This window comes from Ciconia boyciana, chromosome 4 (genome assembly GCF_034638445.1).
Source record: "Ciconia boyciana chromosome 4, ASM3463844v1, whole genome shotgun sequence".
Taxonomy (NCBI): Eukaryota; Metazoa; Chordata; class Aves; order Ciconiiformes; family Ciconiidae; genus Ciconia; species Ciconia boyciana.
The window spans coordinates 24,604,649-24,627,795 of NC_132937.1; the positions used below are offsets into that span (position 1 = coordinate 24,604,649).

Genomic DNA, 23,147 nt, shown 5'->3' on the forward strand with positions numbered 1-23,147 from the left:
CTTGACTAATTCAACAACACATAGGACCCTTAAGTCTCAGCTACAAGGAAAAATTTTAAGTTAACTGTAAGTCTCAACTATATATAAAAAACCAGTATTATACAAACTTCTCCAGTACAGGCTAAAGCTGCATGGCTTCTGTGTAGGAAAGAAAAGTTATATTCTCTCTTTTAGCAAATCAATTTTATTTTTCATTAGTTGACAACAGAACTATATTGTAATTTGCCAATCCCTATTAAAACAGAGCTTTCTAATCTTTAAGAAGTAGTATCAATAGTCTCACTATAAAAAACATTTAAGTTTTTCACTTTGAACAACTCATCCACTCAAAATGTTGCTTGATTAGGGGTTTTGGTTAATTTCTGCTTTCTTCCCCCCAAAACGCCCTTAAAGAACAGATATGACTCACCTCACTTAAAGGCATTATGTGAGATTTCCATATCAAAGGCTTTTTTTCCACCTTTGTTTCCTGCAGGTGTTGCTCAAGGAAGAGTGCAGCATACAGTGCAACACAAGGGGATCTCAAGGTGCTAACTGCACTGCACACAGCCACCTTTCAACATCTTTGGAGATACACAGGGCTTTGAAGAGGCAAGGTGAAAATGTCTGGAATTTCCCAGAAGAGGAGAATGCAGCTGATAACTGAAGGCTGTCAGACAAAATATAGTAGTACTGATTTATGTCTTCACTTTCTATCCTCATCTTCTTTCTCTTTGTGCAAGAGCTCTTTCATTTTTACCACTCTATATTATTCACAGTCAAAATGCTACATCTCCAGACATGAGGTATGAACAATGCTAGGGATGCTAGACTAATAAATCCCACACTGTTCAGAACTTGCTACATTATGATTTTTCCTACAACCTTCACTTTGTCTTTGTTCTAAGATGTGCCTTTGGTTTAAGTATTAACAAAAAGACCATAGTTTGTGGGTGAGTTCTTCAAGAGGTCAATCAACTGTTGAACAGAGTCATTGTACAAGGGGAGATGAATAAACACATGAAATCATCATTAATAACATTAACCTAGCACTAAAAAGTATACATAAATCCAACCATAGACTAAATAAAGGAAAGGCTGAGGAGTGACTCAGCTAATAAGAATGAAAAGCACAGTAAGGCAGAAGAAATCAACATCGTTTTCTGAAAAGTGGTTATTATCTGATCAGCTTTGGGCTAGATCTAATAAAGGACTTGGGATTTCCCAGGACAGTGCTCTAGCCACTACACTTCTGGATAAAGAAGGTGGGACCTTCTCCTCTTTCACTTATGAAGGAGGAGAACAACTCTAATAGCTGATTTACTGCAAGGGCTTACTAATTATTTACAAAACTCAAATACAGTAAGTGAACCCCTTCCTCTATTCTAACTATCTCTGCTGAAATAAACAAAGCAGCTACCTAGGAAAGCTCAGTGAAACCAAATACACTAGGAATTTTGTACACATAGAATCTTCTTATACATACAATCGTGGTTACAGCGGTTACACGGTTACGTGGTTACATCCATAACAAAACTAAGCCTGGATGATGACAATGCAAGAATAAGGGCTCACACGCTACATGGAGAAACTTGTGAAACAGGGAAGAAAGGATGTGAATTTAAAACAGAACAGGTAACCAAACCAGCTCTTTTTATAAGCATTTCTGAAACAGGCTAAGCTAAACGACACAAATGCTTTCCGAGTGTGAAGCAGTGTTCACACAGGAAACTATTACAGCTATTTAATCACGTACTTCCCCATGTTGACAACCCTCAAGTCCCAACAAAAACAAGCACAGAGAAAGAAAGCTTACAACTTTGCAAGCTTTGTTTAACTTTAACATTCCTGCTGTCAAAATATGAAGTATCAAATAGTGGAGTCACATCACTCTAATGCAGAATGAAACTAAAATTGGACCTGTGTTGACTGATGCACTTAATCAGATACTGCTGTTGAGTGCGCCTGACACTCATTACCAGTTACACTGGAAGGATGGAATGATAAATGTTCCGGGACACTGGCACCAGGAGGTACACAAAGAACAACGTCGTCGGAAACAGCTATGCCGGGAGCTGCCTATATTTTGCAACCATGACTTTACTTCTGCCTGAATGTTCTTATTTTTTTCCCCAGGGATTAAACCCAAGTCAATAAGGGACAATAAAAAATTACAGCTGCATAAGATGCTGTACATTAGTCAATGTCATTTGAACTTTCCATGCTCATTCACTTGGTAACTTCAGTGGCTGGTTCCTCTTATTTTGGTGAAAACATTAATGTGATGGATTAGAAGAACAAGGTGACTTTCCTATGAATTAATCTAGCTCTTTGTAAAACAGCATTTGAAAAAAATTTAACTTGCAGTACAATTCTGTTTTCACTTGACGAAAAACAAGTATCTTCTAAAACAGAATACATGTCACTGTAAAACAAATTTTCAGATTAAAAATTCCCAATAAATTATGTCTATGTCTTAATGTCTCTTACCAAATAGTTTAAGAACTGTTGACCTAAGAACGATAGAGAAATGCAGTTTTGGAGAGTCATTATGCTGCAAATGAGAATTTAAAAATATGGGCTTTATTAATAATTTTTCTTCTTTTTACATATCTATATGAAAATTCATTCACACAAAATTAATGCAAATAACTGGAAGTGACACCTTGAAGTACTTGTCTGTGCACTGTCAGGGTTGATCTGCTTTCCAGTGAGGTTAACCGAATAGTATCCAGAAGTTCTTGAATCAGACTCCAAAAATTTCTATTAATGTTCCATAAATTTCATTCACATAATAATGAAATAAAAACAAACTGATTATATGCTGGTGATCAGAAGTCACCAACCTGCTTAAGTCAGGAATAAGAATAAGGCTAAAAGACTACAAGGATTTTATTCACTACAAGAGAGACATTGAGGTGCTGGAGCGTGTCCAGAGAAGGGCAACGAAGCTGGTGAAGGGTCTGGAGCACAAGGCTGATGAGGAGCGGCTGAGGGAGCCGGGGTTGTTTAGCCTGGAGAAAAGGAGGCTGAGGGGAGACCTTATGGCTCTCTACAAATACCTGAAAGGAGGGTGTAGAGAGGTGGGGGTCGGTCTCTTCTCCCAAGTAACAAGCCATAGAACAAGAGGAAATGGCCTCAAGTTGCACCAGGGGAAGATTAGATTGGATATTGGGAAAAAAATCTTCACCGAAAGGGTTGTCAAGCACTGGATCAGGCTGCCCAGGGAAGTGGTTGAGTCAGCATCCCTGGAGATATTTAAAAGACGTGTAGATGTGGTGCTTAGGGACATGGTTTAGTGGTGGACTTGGTAGTGCTAGGTTAGTGGCTGGACTCGATGATCTTCAGGGTCTTTTCCAACCTAAATGATTCTATGATTCTGTTCCCTAAGCTTGCATGTTGCAGGTAAGTTTGTACAGGCACTACAGAATGCAGCACTGAAAGAAAGCGTTGAAACTCTGGAAGGATACATGTTTTGTGGAGCTTCTTGGACATGTGGACAGGAAGACAGTTATGAACCAGCTGGATCCAGAAACTGGCAGCACAGGTCTCTGGAGTGCCCATTAGTTTTTTGAAGTTACCTAAGTGATTTCCACAACAGGCACTCATTGCAGGCTGCCCTAATGCCAAGCTTCAAGAGTTGGTGAGAATGTAGGAATGGTGGAGAGTATCAATGCAAGGAAAGGTGCCAGAAAAAAGCAAAATGATGCTGGAAGAGGCAAAGGACAGGAAAGGACTACAAGGACAGCAGTTCCAAGGATCTGGACAGTGTGAGTGATTTAGATGGAAGGTTTGCTCTTTCCATGTGGTTGGGACAAGAGAGGAATGTGGTTTTCAAGCTGTGCAGACTGCAACCAGTCACTACAGGGACTCGAGAGGCAGCTGAAAGAGGCCTCCACCTCCCAGGCTTTAATAAGCTTGTGTACCCAGCAGCAGGCTGGGTGCTGTACCACAGGGACTGGGAAGAGCCATTCCTCTTGGGCAAAAGCCATTAAGGCAGCTTATGTACCCACACTTGCATATTTAAATTCACAATACTAACTGAATCTAAAACTGGTGAACATTAGCAACGTTCTTCAAGAAAGAACGACTGAGAATAACCACATTTGATTCAGGGATTATAAGTAAACTGCTACACTTCCCTGTGCAAGCATTTTACTTCAGAAATGTTGTGCAGCTCATCTTTTATCAGACACCAAATTCTGCACGGTACAGATAACTATCGAAGTCCTAAAATGAAGAAACATTTTGTTCTGTTCCCCAACAGAACCACAAGCTCAAGTACAGCAAAGGAGGTGGGTATGTCAGCGTAATGCTCTCCTCCAGTCCGTAACACATGCTTCCTTCCACACTGGTCCATCCTCCAGCCAGGGCGTAAGTTTCCTGTGGTTTGACCAGGTGTAAACAGCTGCAGAGCAGAAGGGGAGGGTTTGGGATTCCCCCTGAGGGAAAACAAGAGGCCTCTCTTCCCACTTGCAGTCTTGCTCAGCTCTCTGCAAACACCTCGAGATTTCCCTGCACCTCCCCAGAGAGGACAGACTGCTGCTCCATACACCAAAGATGCCCATATTGGCTTTTTCAGCCTTGCAACAACTGAGGAAGGACTCCCTCCACACAGATACCCTTCAGAAAATCCTCCCTGTACTATCACCATCACCACAAAACCGATATGCCCAGCACTATTTTGCCTGTGTATGCCCCCCATGCAGAATCAGAAATGTCAGGTGGGTTTAAGAGCCTTCTCTAGGTCTCCAAGAGCCAACCTGTGCACCACAGGAACTCCTCCCTGGCTCATCATTTCCCTTCAGTAAATACAGCAAAACCAGCCACTTGCGTCTCTCTGTGCTTGCAAACAATCTGTACAGAACCAGGTGGGACCAGCTGCTCCTGCCACCTCTCAGGGAAGGATAGGAAGTCAGAGGCAAACAGGCACGGCAGTACAGAGCAGCCGCGAGATGCCACCACTCCTGTGTTTACCCAGCGGGTTGTGTGGTCCCAAAACAGGATGCAGCGTCCCTGTGGGCTGCAACCCTGCTCCAGCTCATAGCTTCACCCTCATAAAGGAACTTCCAAGTTAACGAGAACTGAGTCTCAGCAGTTTGGTTTGCAACTGTCTGTGAAAAGCATGGCTGCTGAACTAAAGCTATTTCATGTCATCCACCTGTTGTCCTCCTGCTTGGCCCGATCTCTTTGCATTCTTCTGCGCCTCTTGTCCTAACTGCACCTCTTCTCTTCCCAAAACAACTCCCTTCGCTGAATACTCTGCAAGGTTCCAGCTCAGCTGTGACTCCCATGAATGAGCCCAGGCATCCTGAACCCCTCATGCCATTTTTAGGGCCAACTCTCTCTCTCAGATGCTGGCACACTCTGCTCTGCTGCCTCCACTCTGCTTGGACTTGCTCTGGGTCAAAGACAGCTTGGAAAGTGCTGCTCAGCTCATCCCCCAGGAAGCTCCAGATAGCTGTAACAGTCAAAACCAGCAAGCAGTTGTGCCTGTCAGACCTTCTTCAACCTTGTGAACGAATTATCCATATTCTCCTGGCTAAAAAGTTGAATCACTGAGAGATTTTTCAGTTGAGGGAAGCATTAACCTTGTTTTGCAAGTGGCAGATTTTGTCAGCTGTATTTGTGACATGAATGTTCAAAAAATACAGGAATTCAGGATATGACTCCAGGTCAAAAGCTTTAGCTGAAATCTGCCACGCCCTAGGTGAACTGTGGAATTAATCACATCGAATTACATACTGGCACAGGGCCCACTGACCTATACATGGGCTGGCTGAGTACAGAACAGACTCCAAAAATATTTAGGGACCGAAACAGCTCCTCTAAGTCGTGTCAGAAATACTTAGCTCACCAACAAGTACGAGCTCTTTCTCTGTCCAAACTGTCGCCAAGCCCACAGCATGTATCCCCTGCTCCAGGCATCCTCCTGTGTACCATGAATGAACACGATCTACATATATTGAGTCTCTACAGAAAACCTAACCGCTATTGCATAGCTGCTCTGGCGCAGCCTCTTGTAGTTAACCAAGGAGTTTCATGTTCTCTGTATAAAGCTTGCTGCCATGAGGAGGGCTCACAGTCTAAATAGGCTCTGTAAAGAAACAGAAACTTAACAATATTCCATAATAATTGACTGTCTCTAGCTTCCAAATCACATTGTATGTTAAAAACACTGAGCAAATTTGCTCTTCATTATCATTGACTTATGGAAGTCAATGGCAGTTCTTTCCATTTCAGCTATTATTACCAGAAATAGTAATTTTGCAGAGTTTTTTGCACTTGGGCAGTATTACCAGTACACTGGGCCTCTACCTTACAGATACTTACCTCATTGTTTTCTACACATAGAGATTATTTTTGAAAGCACCTTAAACGACATTACATTTCACCTCTCTTTATAATTCTAGTATTTGCTTCATTCACTCCCCGGCAAAAGGAGAACAAAAACTGATGGCATTTGTGTGGTAACAGATTGAGAAAAATGTGGCAAGAGGTTAAACTCAACAGTGGCATCCAGTATAGCTCATATTTGTTACTTAACTAGTCTTAACTATTAAAGTTGACCCTCTTAAGTTACAGACTGTCTGAAGTGTTCTGTAGCAGTGTTTCTTGACCACTGATGATCCATGAAGCATCTAGAAGACAGTTCAAAAAAATTAACATTTCTACACATATGAGCAAGCCAACAAAATAAGAGCCACAAATGATCACTCAAAGTTTAGCCAATTTTTAGCTGGACATAAATGAAAACTGTACAAAATACTAATTTTTTCTCACCCAAACCAATGGATCCTGCAACTAAAAAAAGGCTCAGAAACACTACTCTGTAACAGCAGTTAGTAATGACCGGCATTCTTGACTTGCTATGAGTTAGCACGGAGAGTGTTCATCAAAATACTACTACAGTGTTCATTTCTGACATTACTTCAGTGTTTAACTGGTTGTCTCTATGGCTGTAGATTCAAGTGACTGAGAAAGTGCTATTCTGACATATGAATACCGTCCAGAGTTGCAAGAAAATTTTCAGTCTGCTATTTCGGTCACCAAAAATGTAGAGTCAGGTCAACTGAAACTATTCACAAATCAATGTCGATACCTTAAAATTAATTCAGTCAAAGAAACACTGTAAAAGTCAAATGACCAACCCCCTGATCATACCTCAGCAGCTGCAAGCAGAAATCACTCCTGAAAACTCACTTCCATACTTCCATATGGAGAAGCAATCTTCACACACTCCTTTTTGACTTTTATATTTTGGAGTGACAAGGAACTCCACTACTCTGATATAAGTGGCTTATTCCTACTTGACCCTTAGCTATAAAAAGGTAACACCTTTGGCTTTCTGTGAATGGCATCCTTACATTTCTAAGCCATCCTGGCCAGTAGAGCTCAGCAGCCTCACTGTCCCAAGAGAGATGCTCTGCCAGGGCACAGAGCACCCAACCACTACCTTCATTCCTCTCCAGGTGATGTGCTCTTTGTGTACCACGGATATATAATGCCACTCCTGAAGCTTCATGGAGCAAAATGGCACTCCATCCTCTCAAGTCCTCTCCTTCTCAACAAAAAAATATAAGAACTTGCCCTATCAGGCTTTGCCTCCTCCAATAAGTTAAAATACAGTCAGGGAACAAACACACCCAGGCACTGCAACTTGTTTGCCTGCTCTATGAAAGTGGATGGTTCCCAGCATGGACTCAGCAAGGGCCAACAAGAATGCTCTCAGTCAACTCCTGACCATGGCACAGGAGTGGACACAGGCCAGGAATCCCTCTCAGTAGTCAGGATCTGGCCACTCTGTTCAGGAGGCTGGGAAAATGTAATGTATGCACACAGACTGTTCTGTGCTACTTGGCAGCAATGCCGAAGAACACCGGAGTATTTCATTGATTAGCACAAACGTGGTCTCATCATATAAGAATAGCGTTTGCCATAAATATCTACAGCGTTACACTACGAGAGTAAATGCCAGCTCAGCACTCACCTTACAGATAAGAAACAATACTATAAAACAGAATGTATAGTGGTCAGAATACCACTGGCATCTTTTAAACAAAATTTTTCAAGCAAAGTTATTAAAGAGGATGTCTAGTTACATTCATCATATAAACTGCCAGCCTTTGTGGCTATTCTATAAATTTACCATATCAGTTTTTTGCCACACATTCTGGCATTGGATTAGTATTTTTATCATTCAGTTACTCAAATATGTTCACATTTCTAAGAAATATGTTTCTAGTTCAGCTTTCAAAATGTACAGCTTAAACTGTGATATGTTTCAAATAATCTCTTTCAAGGTGTCAACAGACAGGCTACTGGATACCTATATGCATGGGAATTGGGGAACTTAGTTGAAACCACCCCAGCTGGCATCCCCTTATTTGGCGCTGCCACCACAAAAACCTTGGGTAGATTTCAAGATGACAGATTCACCTACTTTAACTTTTCCAGGTGTGAAAATATGTCAAGAATTCATCTAAAAATATAATTTCAGGACTGGATTTGAGAGAGTTCTCCAGCTGTAACATGACAGTCCAATTATAAAGCACTAGACAGTAATAAATTATTTCATGTCCAAACATAAAACAGGTAAAATTAAAGAAAAAATGGTTATAGACAGATCTTTGTCTTACTATTTGCAGAACTGACTGGTTAAGAAATAATTTGACCCCAAGTCCTAAATATCTAAGTAAAAATGTATGAGGATGCATTTACCTATATAAATTAATGAATCATCCATTAAAATATACATGGGATTATTCCACTGAGCACTGACAATGAGAATTTCCTGATCTTATAACCAATTGTTTAGAAATTGGCTCTTAGCTGCCTTGAAATCCTGACTTATAACACAAAAGGGACAGGAGAATACTAAGAAAATAATCTACATTACACTTTCCTTTTTTTCTGCATCTTAGGTTAGGTCTATTAACGTAGAAGACAGAATCCCATTTTTTTCAAAACTTACCAGAAGGTATCCTCTACGTCAGCCATAAAACTACCTACTGTATGTGGCAGCCACATGAAAGAAAATGTATAGTACAATTTTTTAGCAAAACATACAGAGGGAGAAAGAGGTGGAAGAAAAATATTCTAAAACCCAATATAAAGTATTTGGAGTACCCGTCATAACTTTTAAACAAAACTTTTTCAGTCACTGAAGGAGCTGAACAGAAGGTCCATTAGTGTTCCTTATAGAAATAGCCAGGCTTTGTTTTAGCACCGTGTTTCAACATTTTATTTAGCTCATGGATATAAACACATTCCTTTTCACCTTTTTTTCCCCAAAACAGTTTCTTACAGTTAACAGGTAGTGTGCACTAACAGGACTGGAAAGGGGTTTTAAAAGCTAAAAGGCAAGACAGTAGCCAGTGCTTTCCAAATACTCCAAAACCCTGCTGAAAAACTAGTGTCTTTGGTTGTTAGTAAAGCAAAGATGAAACCCCAATTTGGTATTTGTATTGGCTATTTTATGTGTTATTGCTATTCTCAGGAATTCTCCAGTGCTCTCATTCTACAAACTGTACCTGCTCACTAATTCAGCTAGCGGTAAGTTTACACAGAACAAACCAGAAATTACTGCAGCACGCTGGACATGGCTGGGACACCAGAGAATTCAAGTCACAGTGCCAGACCCACCTGGGAATCAAGAAAAATTAGCCTGCACCGAGAGCCCCATATTGGCACAGCCAGCTTAGCAGTGCTCCCAGCGCCCTTCACCCCGTGCAGCTCTGCAGTTCTGCAGATCTACAAGCAACAACTGCCTCCACGCCTTCCCCAGCAAGGGGGGTTTTAACATACTATGGTGGATCACGTAGCATGATTACAGAGCAAATAAAGCTGACCTGTGCTTCCGAAATGAAGTGTAATCCAACACCCCCTGGCAAACATGTCTTAGCTGATAGTTCTGCTTCATCTTGTCCAGGCTGCCACTGTGCCTGTCCCGCTGTCATTTTGGGAGCTCCAGATCTCTTGGAAATATGGCGGTACCAAAGCAGCTTCCATACCAAAAGCCAAGCCTACAGGAAAATCCATCTCTAACCATTTCACCCACTACCACTGAGTTTTACTACGTAAAAGCCTAGAAATGACAGATCAGTCTGATGACGCCAATAGACAGTAATATACAGAAAGCATTTATCTGAACAGAGCAAACAAATACATAATGCCATTAATTTTATAACAGCACTAATTACCTATTGTAATGGACTGCACAAGTCCCGATGTTTGCCTTCTAACGTTCCATTTACAGGATTTAAATTTCAACTGCTTTTTTTCCCTTCCTTCCTTCTTCTAGAATGGAGAAAACAGTACTTTCTCCAGACATCACTCAAAGCTATCATGACTTATTTTCATTATGAGGGGACTGTGAGGAGCAGGATGAGCATGAGCCATTATGGGGGAGCAACGGTGAAAGCTGGAGAGAATGGCTGGATCCTATTCCTTTGCTCAACAGCCATCCTTAGAAACACTTGTCCTGGTTTGGCTGGGATAGAGTTAATTTTCTTCCTAGTAGCTGGTATAGTGCTGTGTTTTGGATTTAGGATCAGAATAATGTTGATAACATGCTGATGTTCTAGTTGTTACTAAGTAGTGCTTACACTAGTCAAGGACTTCTCGGCTTCCCATGCTCTGCCAGGTGCACAAGAAGCTGGGAGGGGGCACAGCCAGGACAGCTGACCCCAACTGGCCAAAGGGCTATTCCATACCAGACAACGTCATGCTTAGTATAGAAACTGGGGGAAGTCAGCCAGGGGGCAGTGACCACTGCTCGTGGACTGGCTGGCCATCGATCAGCAGGTGCTGAGCAGTTGCATCACTTGTTTTTCCTGTGTTTTGTTCCTCTCTCTCTCTTTGTTTTCCTTTTCATTACAATTTTTATTATTATTATATTTTTTTCAATTATTAAACTGTTCTTATCTCAACCCATAAGTTTTCTTACTTTTGCTCTTCAGATTCTCTCCCTCATCCCACCGGGGGGGGAGGGTGAGCGAACGGCTGTGTGGTGCTTAGCTGCCGGCTAGGGTTAAACCACAACAACAGTCAAACCAAACAGATACTTTCCTAAAATACTGTAGCCCATTCAACCTTTTTGGCATCATCATGAGAGATGAAATTTGAAAGCAAAATGGGGGAGTGGACAGTGCTGGGTGGCAGATGTCAAGTCAGTGAAATTCTGTGCCTCATTTTCCCCATCTCCCAATCTTCATGCACCTGTCTGAAGACCTTCACGCTGGAGGCATGCCACAGACACAGAGGCCAAGTTCTCATGAATGCACCATCCATCAGTAAGTGAACATTCCTGGCACAGCAGTGTGTTATACATGGAAAACAGCCATTAGAGTTCACCCATAATTCCAGAAACTTGAACTGTTTAAAAAAAAAAATCTCAGTTTTAAATGTTTTAAATGTTCCAAAGATAGTTTAAGAAATGTAAAGTACCCCAAACTAAATTGCCTGTGTTGTAAAAGAGAAATGGCTACTCACAGAGTAGGTCTTTGAAGTGGTAGTTAAACTATGCCTTTTGATTAAGTTTGGTTTAAATTCAGATTACTAAGAGAAAGAATAGAAAGTCTGGAATTAATCTTGAAACGAAATGCTATTCTTTCAAGGTTTGATATGAAATCTTTAAGAAATGCTGCATATGCTATAACTTTCTTATCTCTGGGCTTATACAACAGAGTTTATTTGGTCTTTCTCTGGACCAGCTGTTGTATTTTCCATTCCATTTCTCCACTGTATTTAAAATATACCAATCCCACTAGCATGCTCAAAGGAAAAAACACATGCTAGCACTTTGAGGGGCCTCCTTGTCCTTGGCTGAGGCCAAATGTCTTGTATTTCAGATGACGTTACTAAGCAATACAGCCTTCAAAGCCTCAGCCCCAACCCTGCTGTGCTTCTGCAGCAAACATCAGCAGTGCAAGAGCAGCTCTTACAGGTGAGGACTCCCCCCTGAGCCTGGGCCTCAGAAGGGGTTGGTCAGTCTGGGAGTTATCGAAATGAATTATGCTAATATAACATCTTGAAAACCTCTGACACATATTGCTTTTAATGTTTTCTATTCTTAGAAGCAGGTCCTGATAACAACATTTTCCAGCTTCATGACATTTTGAAAGATGACCATGGAGGTTCTCCTGCTCCAACTCAGCACACAAGATTTCATTTTGCTTGATTAAGCCCCTGAAGAGACACCCATGCACGGACAACAGCCATTGAAACAGCAGAGCAGGGACAGCCCATCACCCAGCTACTCCATCCTGCACCTGGGAAGAGCTGACAAAGGCATCTGTAAACTGCTAGAAGGAGCAAGGGGAGGAACAGTCCAAATGGCATCAAGACACCTCAGGGGAGGCAGAGCTCTTCACAAGTACGACTGCATGGGCTAAAAGATGTTTCCGGTTTTAGTCAGAGTTTTGAGAGTGACTTTTTCCTTTGATTCCAGTTTCCTATCAGAGCCTGGTTGTCAGGGGCATTATGACCTGTTGGATGTCACGATCCCATTAATTCGCTTCCATTTTTGTCATGCATAGGGTGGAGGTTCATCAGTAACACCAACTATAATTAACTGGACCTCCTGTGGTTTGCTGCCTACAGAAAACTATGCCAGAATCCTTCACAGACAGGAGCTATTTGGGCTCCCACACTAAAATGCCAAGAATTTTGAAAGTGTTTGCTTAGAACTGGGTTTGAGCTTTGAAATTTGCACTCCTGTGGAAAGAGAATCAAGCAAAGCCCTGTCAACAGACTCAGCCTCTGTTATTTTCTAAATGACAATCTCAGTTTTCATTTGCAGAAAGTCCCTGGCTCCTCTTCTCTCCAGGTAGCCTTGAAATTTTAAAGGTAGGTAAATGCCTGGGACCAGAAAGAGAGAAAAATGAAGACAGGTTTGTCTGAAAGAAACATCCAGTTCACATACACCATAAACCAGTATGATTAATTATAGCTTAAGGAGAGAAAAATATCCCAAAGATGGATAATGATGGATAAAACCAGGTTATAATCCATCAGCTGGGGAAGGGGCTGTTCAGTAGTCCATTCCCCAATTTTAAGGCTATCTCTGCTTGGACAACTTTCAGCTGCCTACCTGGCTTTACAGGAAACTCCCTTGTTTTACTGCCCTCCTTCCCCATTACCTCCCCGGCAGATGAAATTTCATCTCTCTCATCTCCTTCCACCTCCTCTGAGGAAGACCTGACTGACAGAAGTACCTCACGATGAGCAGTGGATGCAATTGGGACACTGAAAAGAAAATACAATAAAGTAGAGAGTGGTTCAGTGAATATTTTACCTGGAGAATGTCAGGCAAATAATACAGAAAATGTCAGGAATGATCCCTTGTTAAAACTGCAGCACCTGAGAGAAGACTTTGATCCAAATCCAAGCGCCACAGAGCTGAGAGGAATCCAGACTGGGGGCTCAACTGACAACAGTGCAGAGCAGAGAGGAAGGAACTTGATTCAGCTTGTTTTAGAGCTCAGGCAGGCAACAAACTTGCTGCTAATTCTGTCTTAGGCAGAATGGAAGACTCAGGCTGAGGCTGTGTTTTAACTGTGTTTAAAAAGTATTTAAAATACTAAAATCTAGCTCTCGGCAGCTTCAATTCACTGTTTTGCAGCTGAGCAAAGCATTAGACAAGACCTTTTTTAAAATGAGTACAAATCAGAGACAGCATGGAATTAAGAGCATTTTTTTTTTAAGAAATAAATTAAGGACAACAAGGCTTTGGACTTTCTATTTTACACAAAAATTCATTTTGGGGCAGTGTTTCTTGAGACTGATTAGAACAATTTAGAAGAGACTTTCTCTAGTTTAACAGTCTAATTTATGTGCACAAGGACTTCATCATTAGTTGTTTAAAGAGGACAGGAATACGTAGTTTTTTCAGCTAAGCCACTTGATTACATATTATTTGCTGAATTACGTTTAAGTTGAATATTTGCAAGAGAAGAAAAGCAGAAAGTGTAGAAGAGATCATGGCAAAAAATCAATATTCTCTCTTTTATGATTTTTCATATAGAAACTTGGACATACAACAAATGGTTCCACAATGTCTTCAAACAAGTGCAGTATTTAAGGGTATCAACTAAAAACATTTGCTATACCTTTTAGCATAGCAATCTTCTGTCCACTTTTTTTGCATAAAGGTAGATACCTAATTCTGTGGGACAATTCCTTTTTCTAGAAAAAAAATTGTGTGTAATTCTGTATGACCTTTAAGTAAACTGTGTCCCTCCAGTCCGTTATTTACATACAGTTTTTTCAGGACAGTTCAGAAATAGCACACGGTAAAGAGGTTATTATTTGCAAAGATACCTTGCAACAGGTGATCTTTACATAAGCACCATGAAACTGAGGAACAAACCTCACCCTACTAGAAGTCTTTCACAACAAATCAAATCCAGCTAGCAAGTCCAGTAGCTCACTAAATCTGTGCTGAGGCAGATCTTTGTTTTCAGTGACCGAACATAAAAACAGTTCAGACATAAAGACCTGTGTCAGAAATGACATCCTGGACTCCAAAAGATGCCCTTTGCAGACTGCTGTCTAGTCAAATTGCGTCTACTAAACACAACATCCCAAGCTACTCAATATTGCCAGAAATTCATTATGAGAATGGTCCTCACAAGCACCCATCACTGCAGTTGAGAAGTCCATCCTACGCTCAGCAGATAATCAGGAGTGCAGAATAGGATCTGTGCACCCCAGAACATGCTACCGAGTAATTGTGTATGGTGTGGGGTAAGCCCAGATATGGCCCCACTTCTCCCTAAAAAGCAGAGAGTTTAAAGTTCTCTACAAGATGACTGAAGCAGCGGTGGATAGAAAAAAATCTTGTAACTGCCTAAGTTATGCAGTTCCCCTCGTTCCCAACTAATCATAAAGCTAAAATCTATGGTGACAAGAGTATTACCATCTCCTTTTAAGTACAACTCATCCAGAGGAGTCTCTCCAAGTATACAAAATGCATCCAAGTTCAAGCAGATGCTGGGAGCATGGAGTGAAGAACACCACCCCAAGCAAGGAGTGGACAAGCTGCAAGGACACTGTGTTTCATGCAGAAAAACTGTGCTCAGACACCTGTTTAAAGTGGGAGGCTGCCAGAGGCTCATCAGGGTCTTGCAGACTTCGGAAAAACTAATTGTGAACACTGAGCCCATATCAGTGCATTAGCCCCACAGCACAAGTCCAGCACTTCTCAGAAGAATTAGAAATCTGTGATCTGCCCAGAAATAATAAGGTAATTGTAGTTTCTTTTTAGAAAGTTCACAGAGAGTTCTCAGTATGACTGAGAAATCTGGCGCTAACCAGACTGAAGGCTGAACAGCTTTGCCAATACTATTCCATTAATGGGTCAAGCATTCCGAGCAAATTTTCAAACTCCTGCAACAAAAATGCTTCCTAAATGCAGCTTAGCTTTCTGGGTTTTCCATTTCAACTGTGGAAACAAGTTTTACAATTGTTCAAGGCTAGTGTTATCCTACGAAAGAGAAAGGGATGGCATGTGACATGTAACTGTTTAATTTTAAAGCTTGCTATTGCTCTCTGAATCAATACTGCAGCAATTTAACATTTACATTACCAAAGCATTTGTTTACCTAATCAATAGCAATACGCAAAAAGTGCAATAGCGTCACGCACAGTCTGATAAAGAAAGCTGTAGGCACAGAGCAAGAGCAGAATATATTCCTCTACAACAGTACGTGGTTAGAAATGGTGAACTAAGTTCAGTCTGGATCCAGACTGAGACTCCTCAATCTGATGAGTTGTGAAGCAAACTATTTCAATGAAGACATGGAAGAGAGCACAGTGTACCCTTTGAACTCCAGGAAAGCAAGTGCAATAAGCAAGCACAGTGTAGCAAACACTATTTCTTTCCAGTAGCACAGGAACTGAACAGAAACGCTCTGCTGAAACGCTGTGAAGCAGATTTTTCCCTCCTTATAGTTTTGACTCATATTATTTGGAAAATGGCCTGTCACAGAACTTTAACATTTATTCAGTCATTGAGTGAGGAAGCGTGTCACATTTCTGATGCCTTTTGGTGGCAACAAGTGACTCTTGAGACATTATAACAACAATCTTCTGTTTCGACATTTTTCTCCCTTACCTCCGGCACAACACAAGTATTTCCAGAAAGCACCTTATTTCAGTTAGTAGGAGCTAGTGAAATACTGAAGGTTAAATTCCAGTGGAAAGAGAAGATGAGAAAACAACCAGGGACTGGGAAAACAGGTGCCAGCACTCTGCCAGCATTGAGCTTTCTGGGGCCTCTGTTCAGCACAGACTTTGGATCCCCTTGGAGAAAGTTCTAGTTTTCACTCGGCTCTCATTTAACTGGAGAGGGAGAATTGCACAAAATACACTATTTTATTCCTTTTTCCTCTACCAATATTTCTACTGCCTGTAATTACAGCCTAGGCAGCTCCCAAGGACAATTCATCCCAAAAGTCAAAAACAACATCTTAGGATAGGATGAATCAGCCTTTGGCAATGACTGTTCTATTCCACTATTAAGAGGAGCCAGCTTGTAACACAACTAGCTTAAACTCAAGTGTTTAACTGCTAGGCTACTCAAGTTAAGAGATGAGAACCTTATCCTGTGTCCTTAAAACCTGAAGTTCAAGTCACAGCAAACATATCTATTAACCTTCTGTATGCTAATGAAACCTAGAATCCTTTTTATTGTTTAGCAAGGCTACACATTTGCACCTGCTTATTTGTTAGGAGTAACGGGATTTTTGACAGTAAAGTGAAATGAACACAGAAATCTTCTTAAATTCATATGTCAGATATTAGAAACTCAAAGTTGAAGGATTCTTATCTTCCCGGCACAAAATCCAGAGGTTTTAGAAACGGAAGAGGGCTCTTTCTTTTTCTGGAGAAGGAAAGCACAAGACAATGAAAAAAGTTTCTCTTATCTCTGATTAGCTTCTAATGAACTCCAGAGAGCAACTGAAAAAAAAAATAGTCTTCCTGAAACTTGAAAGAAAGTTAGAATCTTCTGCTTTCATTACATGAGCTTACTTGGGGGGGAAACAATCTCTTGATACCAGTTAGCAGCAATTCTTTCATCCACTGCTAGAACCACCTATCATATCTTTGTTTCCCAAGGACCTCTCCCCTGAAATGCTAAATCTCTCGCTGTCTGCACAAGCAGGCACTCAACGGTTTTCAGTTCAATGCAAACTGTTCCAGAGATGAGAAATACTCCATGTACTCCTGCAGGCTGTTTGTTTTGTTGTTCCTGCTTTAAGATAGAGGTCATTCTAACTTAATTTATCTATTTGCCTTTTTTTTTTCATGGCAAGCATCTTCTAAACAGGTTAGTAGAGCCTGTTCATAGAAAGCAGAGGGATACAGGGAGAAAGATGCTCTTCCCCCTACTTTGAATAATCTGTTACTACAATTCAGTGTGTGAACTTATCATCCTCAGAATAATAGTCTCTGCGTTTTGGAGAAACTAAGCAAATTAAGCTGAGTAGTAACTGATGTGGTTAAATACAGGATAAACAAATACTGGAAAAAAGTCAGCATCATTCTTTAAAAGACATGGAAGCTACATAGCATGTACCAGGGGTTCTGCCAGCAAGCAAGGCTTCTTACATTGGCCACAATGTTCTTCCAAAAAAAGATAGGCCATCCTTTGAGAATAAAACAGTGCCCTAGGGTTTTTTCCCGTCCCTCTTCCCTGTGGTTAAACAAAGGACTTCACTGCCAAAAGCCAAGACTAACAGTTTATGCTGTACACTTGCAGACAGAAAAATTGAAGAGAATCCTCTGGCAGTATCAAGTTAATCATCAAAAAGCAAGACCATGACTGAATAAAATCCTGCACTCAGACATAACCCTTAGGAAGAACAACAGGTAACTATTGCCTGAAACAGCTTAAAGGCATTCTAGTCACCTGTTAAATGAACTATGCCATCAAGCCATTATTCAAAAGACTTAAAAACCAGTTTTGCACAGATGATGTTGCTCTGCTCCTTCAGCTCCCCTCACCCCTCTACTCATTTCACACAGCACCTGGCCTCTGTTTCCTCCCTCCCACCCCAGCCTTATCGCATCACAGCTCCAATGGAAAATTGCTCCAAATGCAGAATTCTCAGTTACAAGATTTATAACTCTTTGGCAGACAAGGAGTTGGAGGTCCATGTACAATGCAAACTAATCCTAACTTCTGATCTCTGTGGAACTCATCTATCAAATCTTTTCAATGACAAAATGAGGGCAAAGCATATGACAACTTCTATACACCTAAAGCTCCAACGAAGTATTCTCAGAGATCTATTTTAATACTCTAAGCCTTCCTTTCCATAGTTATATATTACAGCCTACTGCAGCAATCACTGGGTTTCAGTCTGAATAAACTCAACTACCCTCCTTCTAAATGGCAGCAACCTGACCACCTCACCAGTCCAAGAAAAAGAAGTCAGTCTATTCCTATTGTATCAGTCCCCTCTGTAGCGCTGAGTCACGAAGGGCTCCATTACATCACAGCATTTTCAATCACAAACTTCACAAAACTCCATTTTGCAGCTCACAAACAAACCACTATCTTGTGGCAGGCTGCATGAAAACAAACAGAAAGAAACGGGACGAAATCTTTTCTTATACTGTAGAAGGGAGGATAATTCCTTCTCTCTTGCATTGTATCTCGGAGCACTGTCAAGTTTTTAAGGTAACCTATTTAGAAAAACAAAACAAATCCCCAAATCCTTAGTTTCATCTCCTACAGACACAAATTACTACAAAAGTTATTTATAAAGTTCAGGGACACTTTTAACTCATAATTTTTGCTACTTCTCACATAGATTTGAACTGATACAGTAAGACAGCAGCTTGCAAGGTACAGTATTGTAATGTTATTTTCAAGATTAGCACTCAGGTTTGCATGCAGCTAATGACTGAGTCATCTGGCAGTTGCCTAAGCAGCAGTGGAAGTTTACAGCACAAACCTAAGTTTTAATTTACGTCATTTATCATAATGATTTTTCTCCAAATATCTGAAACTGTTAAGGATACTGCAAATTATAAACTAATTAATATAATCGTTGCAAGAGCACAGGAAGGTAACTGATGCTGAAGTATTGCTGTATGTAGATGAGACACACTACAAACAGGTTGGAGCCTGGAGATTCATGTGGTTGTTGCCACAGTAAATGTCATGAACATGCTGCACAGGGCTTCTTCCAAGAGGCGACATAAATAATTTAATAAAATAATTTAATAAATAATTTATAAATATTTAATATAATTTAATATTAATTAATTTTAATTTAATATAATTTAATAAATAATAATAAAATAATTTAATAAAATAATTTAATAAAATAATTTAATAAAAAAGCTTGAAAAAGACTGCACAGGAGGTCAGCATCCTCTACCTATTCCCTCCCACACTAATTCCTCTCTTTTGATTTTGCTTATACAATTTGTCCTTATGCTCCTTGCCTGGCAGACAGGTTAGTTCTGACTGAAAGATTACTATTATCACCACCCAACTTTGTGCGCTGATTTGAAAGCATCCAGGTGGTTCAACTTTTCCAAGCAAAAATCACCACTACATTTTAGCCTGGGTACACAAAGGGTTTCCCAAGCATACGTCTTAGAAATTATTCAATTGTCTTAGCTTAAGTTTAAAAAACAAACAGAATCAGAGCTCAAATAATCAAAAGCAGACACTCTGTGATGAATCTCAGCCCACAAGGTTAAAATATTTGATTCTGAAAACCAGCTCCTACGAGAGATATGGCAGGCAACTCTTCATCAGTTAAGCTCCAGCCCAGTGGGGACAAAGCTAGGGCTGAGAATACAAAATGCTCATGATGTTTAATTTGTAAAATAGATTTCATTTCTACAATTAAATGTGAACTGTAAATTGAAATTGTTTTGCTTTAAACTGATCCCAGAAGGCATTAGTCTGGGCCATCTGTGATATCATGTGGGTGTACCAGACTTCTGGCATCAAACTTAACAGCATGAAGTTTCTGAGGTCTTGAAAAGAGGGAAGAGTCAACTCACCACCTTTAAAATATCTTTATGCACCAAGTATTCCCCAAAGCCTGTGTAGTGAATATATTTAGCACAGAAAGCAAGAATTAACTCACTTTCCTTTTTTGTTCTGTATTTCACTTCTAACAAGAGCAATCGCTCTTTGACAATGGATAATGTAAACAGGAGATCACACTGACTTCTTTCTTTTTTCTACCCTTGTTGAAAAGCTGACTATAACAGAAGCGAGATAACAAAATATAACACACAAAGTAAGAGTTAAGGCCTTTAGAGGAACCAATGATTGTTATATCCTGTCACACAAAGGGCAAATTGTAATGAAGGAAATGCTTTCTTTTCCCCATGCATTGTTTCACACTGATTACTTGACTTTTGTGACAGTCAAGGAGATTACTGCTTGACCAAAACCAGACATGACCTCTAAAGGCTGATCAAGTCACTTAAACATAGAAACATAAATGACAGTCTATTACTTTGTTAATTCGTAAGACACTCCCTTTGTTAGCCTGTAATATCATGAACATATTACCACCGCAATAGTTCTGTCACATTAGAGTGAATAACATCAGACAGGCAGTTTAAATTCAAAAGCCTATTAGAGCAAACCTAGCTAGTCTAAGTGGTGAAATCTCAGGGATGCTGTGCTCAATTTTTCCCAGCATCCAGTCTTTTTCTGTCTCATTCTGCAAGACTCTGAAGGAAGATACAAGAGGTAAAAAGTGAGAGGTAGAAAGAAAATAAGCAGGCTACCCAAAGCAAATACACAGCACGATCCCTGGTATCTCCTCTCTCCTCTCCATACTTAAAATTATTGCTTACAGATGTTATTTCATGCATAAAAGAAACGTGGAAGACAGTAGGCAAGAACATTTCCTCATTCTTCACAGGCAAATCTAAACTAATTCCTCTCATTTATCCCAGCAGTCATCAGAAGAAACAGAAAATCAGGGAGCTATTTTAGATTTAAGCCAAAATAGACATCAATATTAGACGTTCATGGTTTTTCAACTTCAGGCTTATTTGGCTAACAAGTAGGTATATTTTTATTTGATGAAAAATAACAAGGAACAGTGTTCATATTAATTCTTACGGCTTTCCCTTATCCTCGCCTACCCACTACCACAGAAGATTGAATAGTTTCCCCCTAGCCATCAGCTTTCTAGTTTCCCCCAGCTCTCATTTCATACTGCTCTTGGCCAGCAAGCAAGAAGTGCAAAGCAGTTCTATGACCAGAAATACAGTGGGGCTTTGTTGTTTGCTTCTTTAATTTATCAATTCATATTAAAGAGCAGTAAAACTTCAGCAGCAGTAGTGACTGAGGATTAAAAATCAATGCAAGATCCATAAATTTTTTGTATGAAGTCAATCAAGTACATGATTTTACTAAATAAACTAACTAATTTTGTAATTAGGAGATTACAACTGCTCTCTAGATATACTCTTCCTTTCCAGGATAGTGTATTAGTTTGTTTTCCCAAAAGACACGATGCTGAGTATTACTGCACCAATATTTAACTTATTTTTACTTATGCTTCTACAAAAAACACCTTGCTGTTGATGCCTTGCACTCCATTTTCAGAACAACCAAAGAAAAGTCTTTAAATATTTTGGTAACTATCAGAGAGAATGTAGAAATACTAAATTTAAACCATGGATTAGAGGGGGGATATTTTACGTTGAGGACAACATTTGCATGGAGTAAGAAAATTTTATTAAAAGTAATAATGACTGCAATTCTCGTCATCCCAGAACTACACAAGAATTCAAGTCAAACTCACTGAACAGTTCTGGCTGGAGAAAAAAGTGAGGGGTAGAAAGGATCAATGGTGTGAAAAACATATCCCAGCAGTTATAAGGGGAATTTAAGTTTTCAGAAAGGAACCCAGATGGGTGGCTCCCAAGGTGTTTTGACTGAGATGCTCTCATTTTGCATAATCTCTTTTTAAGAATTTTAAAAAAGCCTGGCAGAAGGAAAGGCACACACCACTGTAAAATAAAGCTGCTTAAAAAGATGCAGAAAGCAAACAGGCAGAAATCCAGCAATATTTGTACCATTCAATCCACATGCTTGCTCTTTTTCCATTGGGATCGCCCGTCTTCTCCTTAAAGCATTTTGAAGGATATTCGCCCCATAGATAATATGGGGATGGGGTGTTCCCTCTTTCTGTGGATGCTTTTTAATGGGCTCAATGAAGTAGTCTCCATGGGGCAGATGGAAATATCCAGTCTGAAAATAAGCACAGAAGAGTTAATCTCTAGTGTCCAGTACTGGAAGTCAAAAATAAAACAGATTATTTTCATATCATTATCCCTGAGCTTTTCTTATAAGACAGTCATTACACTGCAGAAATACGAGAACAACTGGTTTTCAGCATTTATTTTGCTGCATACATCAAGGTTGCTTTGTACCTCACAAAGGCGTAACAGTCCAAAGGGGAATAGAAAAAATACCTTCTTCCTAATAACCTGAAATCCTGTATACGGCGGCAGAGGCTCCCGTATTTGTACAAAGCCACTGAATGGTCAAAAGTTAATTTGTCAAACACGATGCACTAGAAAGAGTTGCATCTTGTTCTTCTGGTGTTTTGCATCCATTCCCCAGAGACCAAGCCCTGAATAGAAGCTGTTTCATAAGTGCAAAGTGTAATTCTGCTCCTAGCTGTGTCAGATTACACAACCCATTAGATGGGCTGGACTGTGTGGTCCACCCTCGACTCAGACTACAAACCCACCTGGCCCGCAGGCTTCCAATGGAAGAAATAAGTAGCTTTTCATGAATTATAGCAAGCTATTGTGATCATACAATAGATCTGCGTAACAAAGGCTGTAACATTTCTCATGCTATAACTTCTGTATCAACCTCCCAGCTTTGACTGAGCTACAGGGCCTTTGATATCCACCTGGACTACACAGGCTTAGTTTATACCTCCCCCTGCCATGATCTAAGAGACACATGCAACCAGGCATTGCCTTGGTCCCTTGTGTCCCAGCATTTTTGCATGGATTGCTAACATTGCAAAACCATTGTATAATCCTTCCACTTCAAAACATACAGAGCAGTACTAAATCTAAACCAAAGGATCTACTGACATCCCAGCCCACGGCAGGGATGTGACAGGAGATTGAGGTATCCCACTCTTATGGCT

At 40.3% G+C, this 23,147-nt stretch overlaps 1 protein-coding gene across 5 annotated transcripts in view; it reads right to left on the reverse strand.

The window, feature by feature from the left end:
• Window positions 1-23,147, reverse strand: part of ADAMTS12 (ADAM metallopeptidase with thrombospondin type 1 motif 12) — a 175,179-nt gene that overhangs the window by 87,007 nt on the left and 65,025 nt on the right. For all 5 annotated transcript variants that reach the window (XM_072860961.1, XM_072860965.1, XM_072860964.1 and 2 more), the window contains one exon: window positions 22,054-22,228. In XM_072860961.1, coding sequence (XP_072717062.1) covers window positions 22,054-22,228 — 175 coding nt within the window. The remainder of the gene's footprint in view (window positions 1-22,053; window positions 22,229-23,147) is intronic.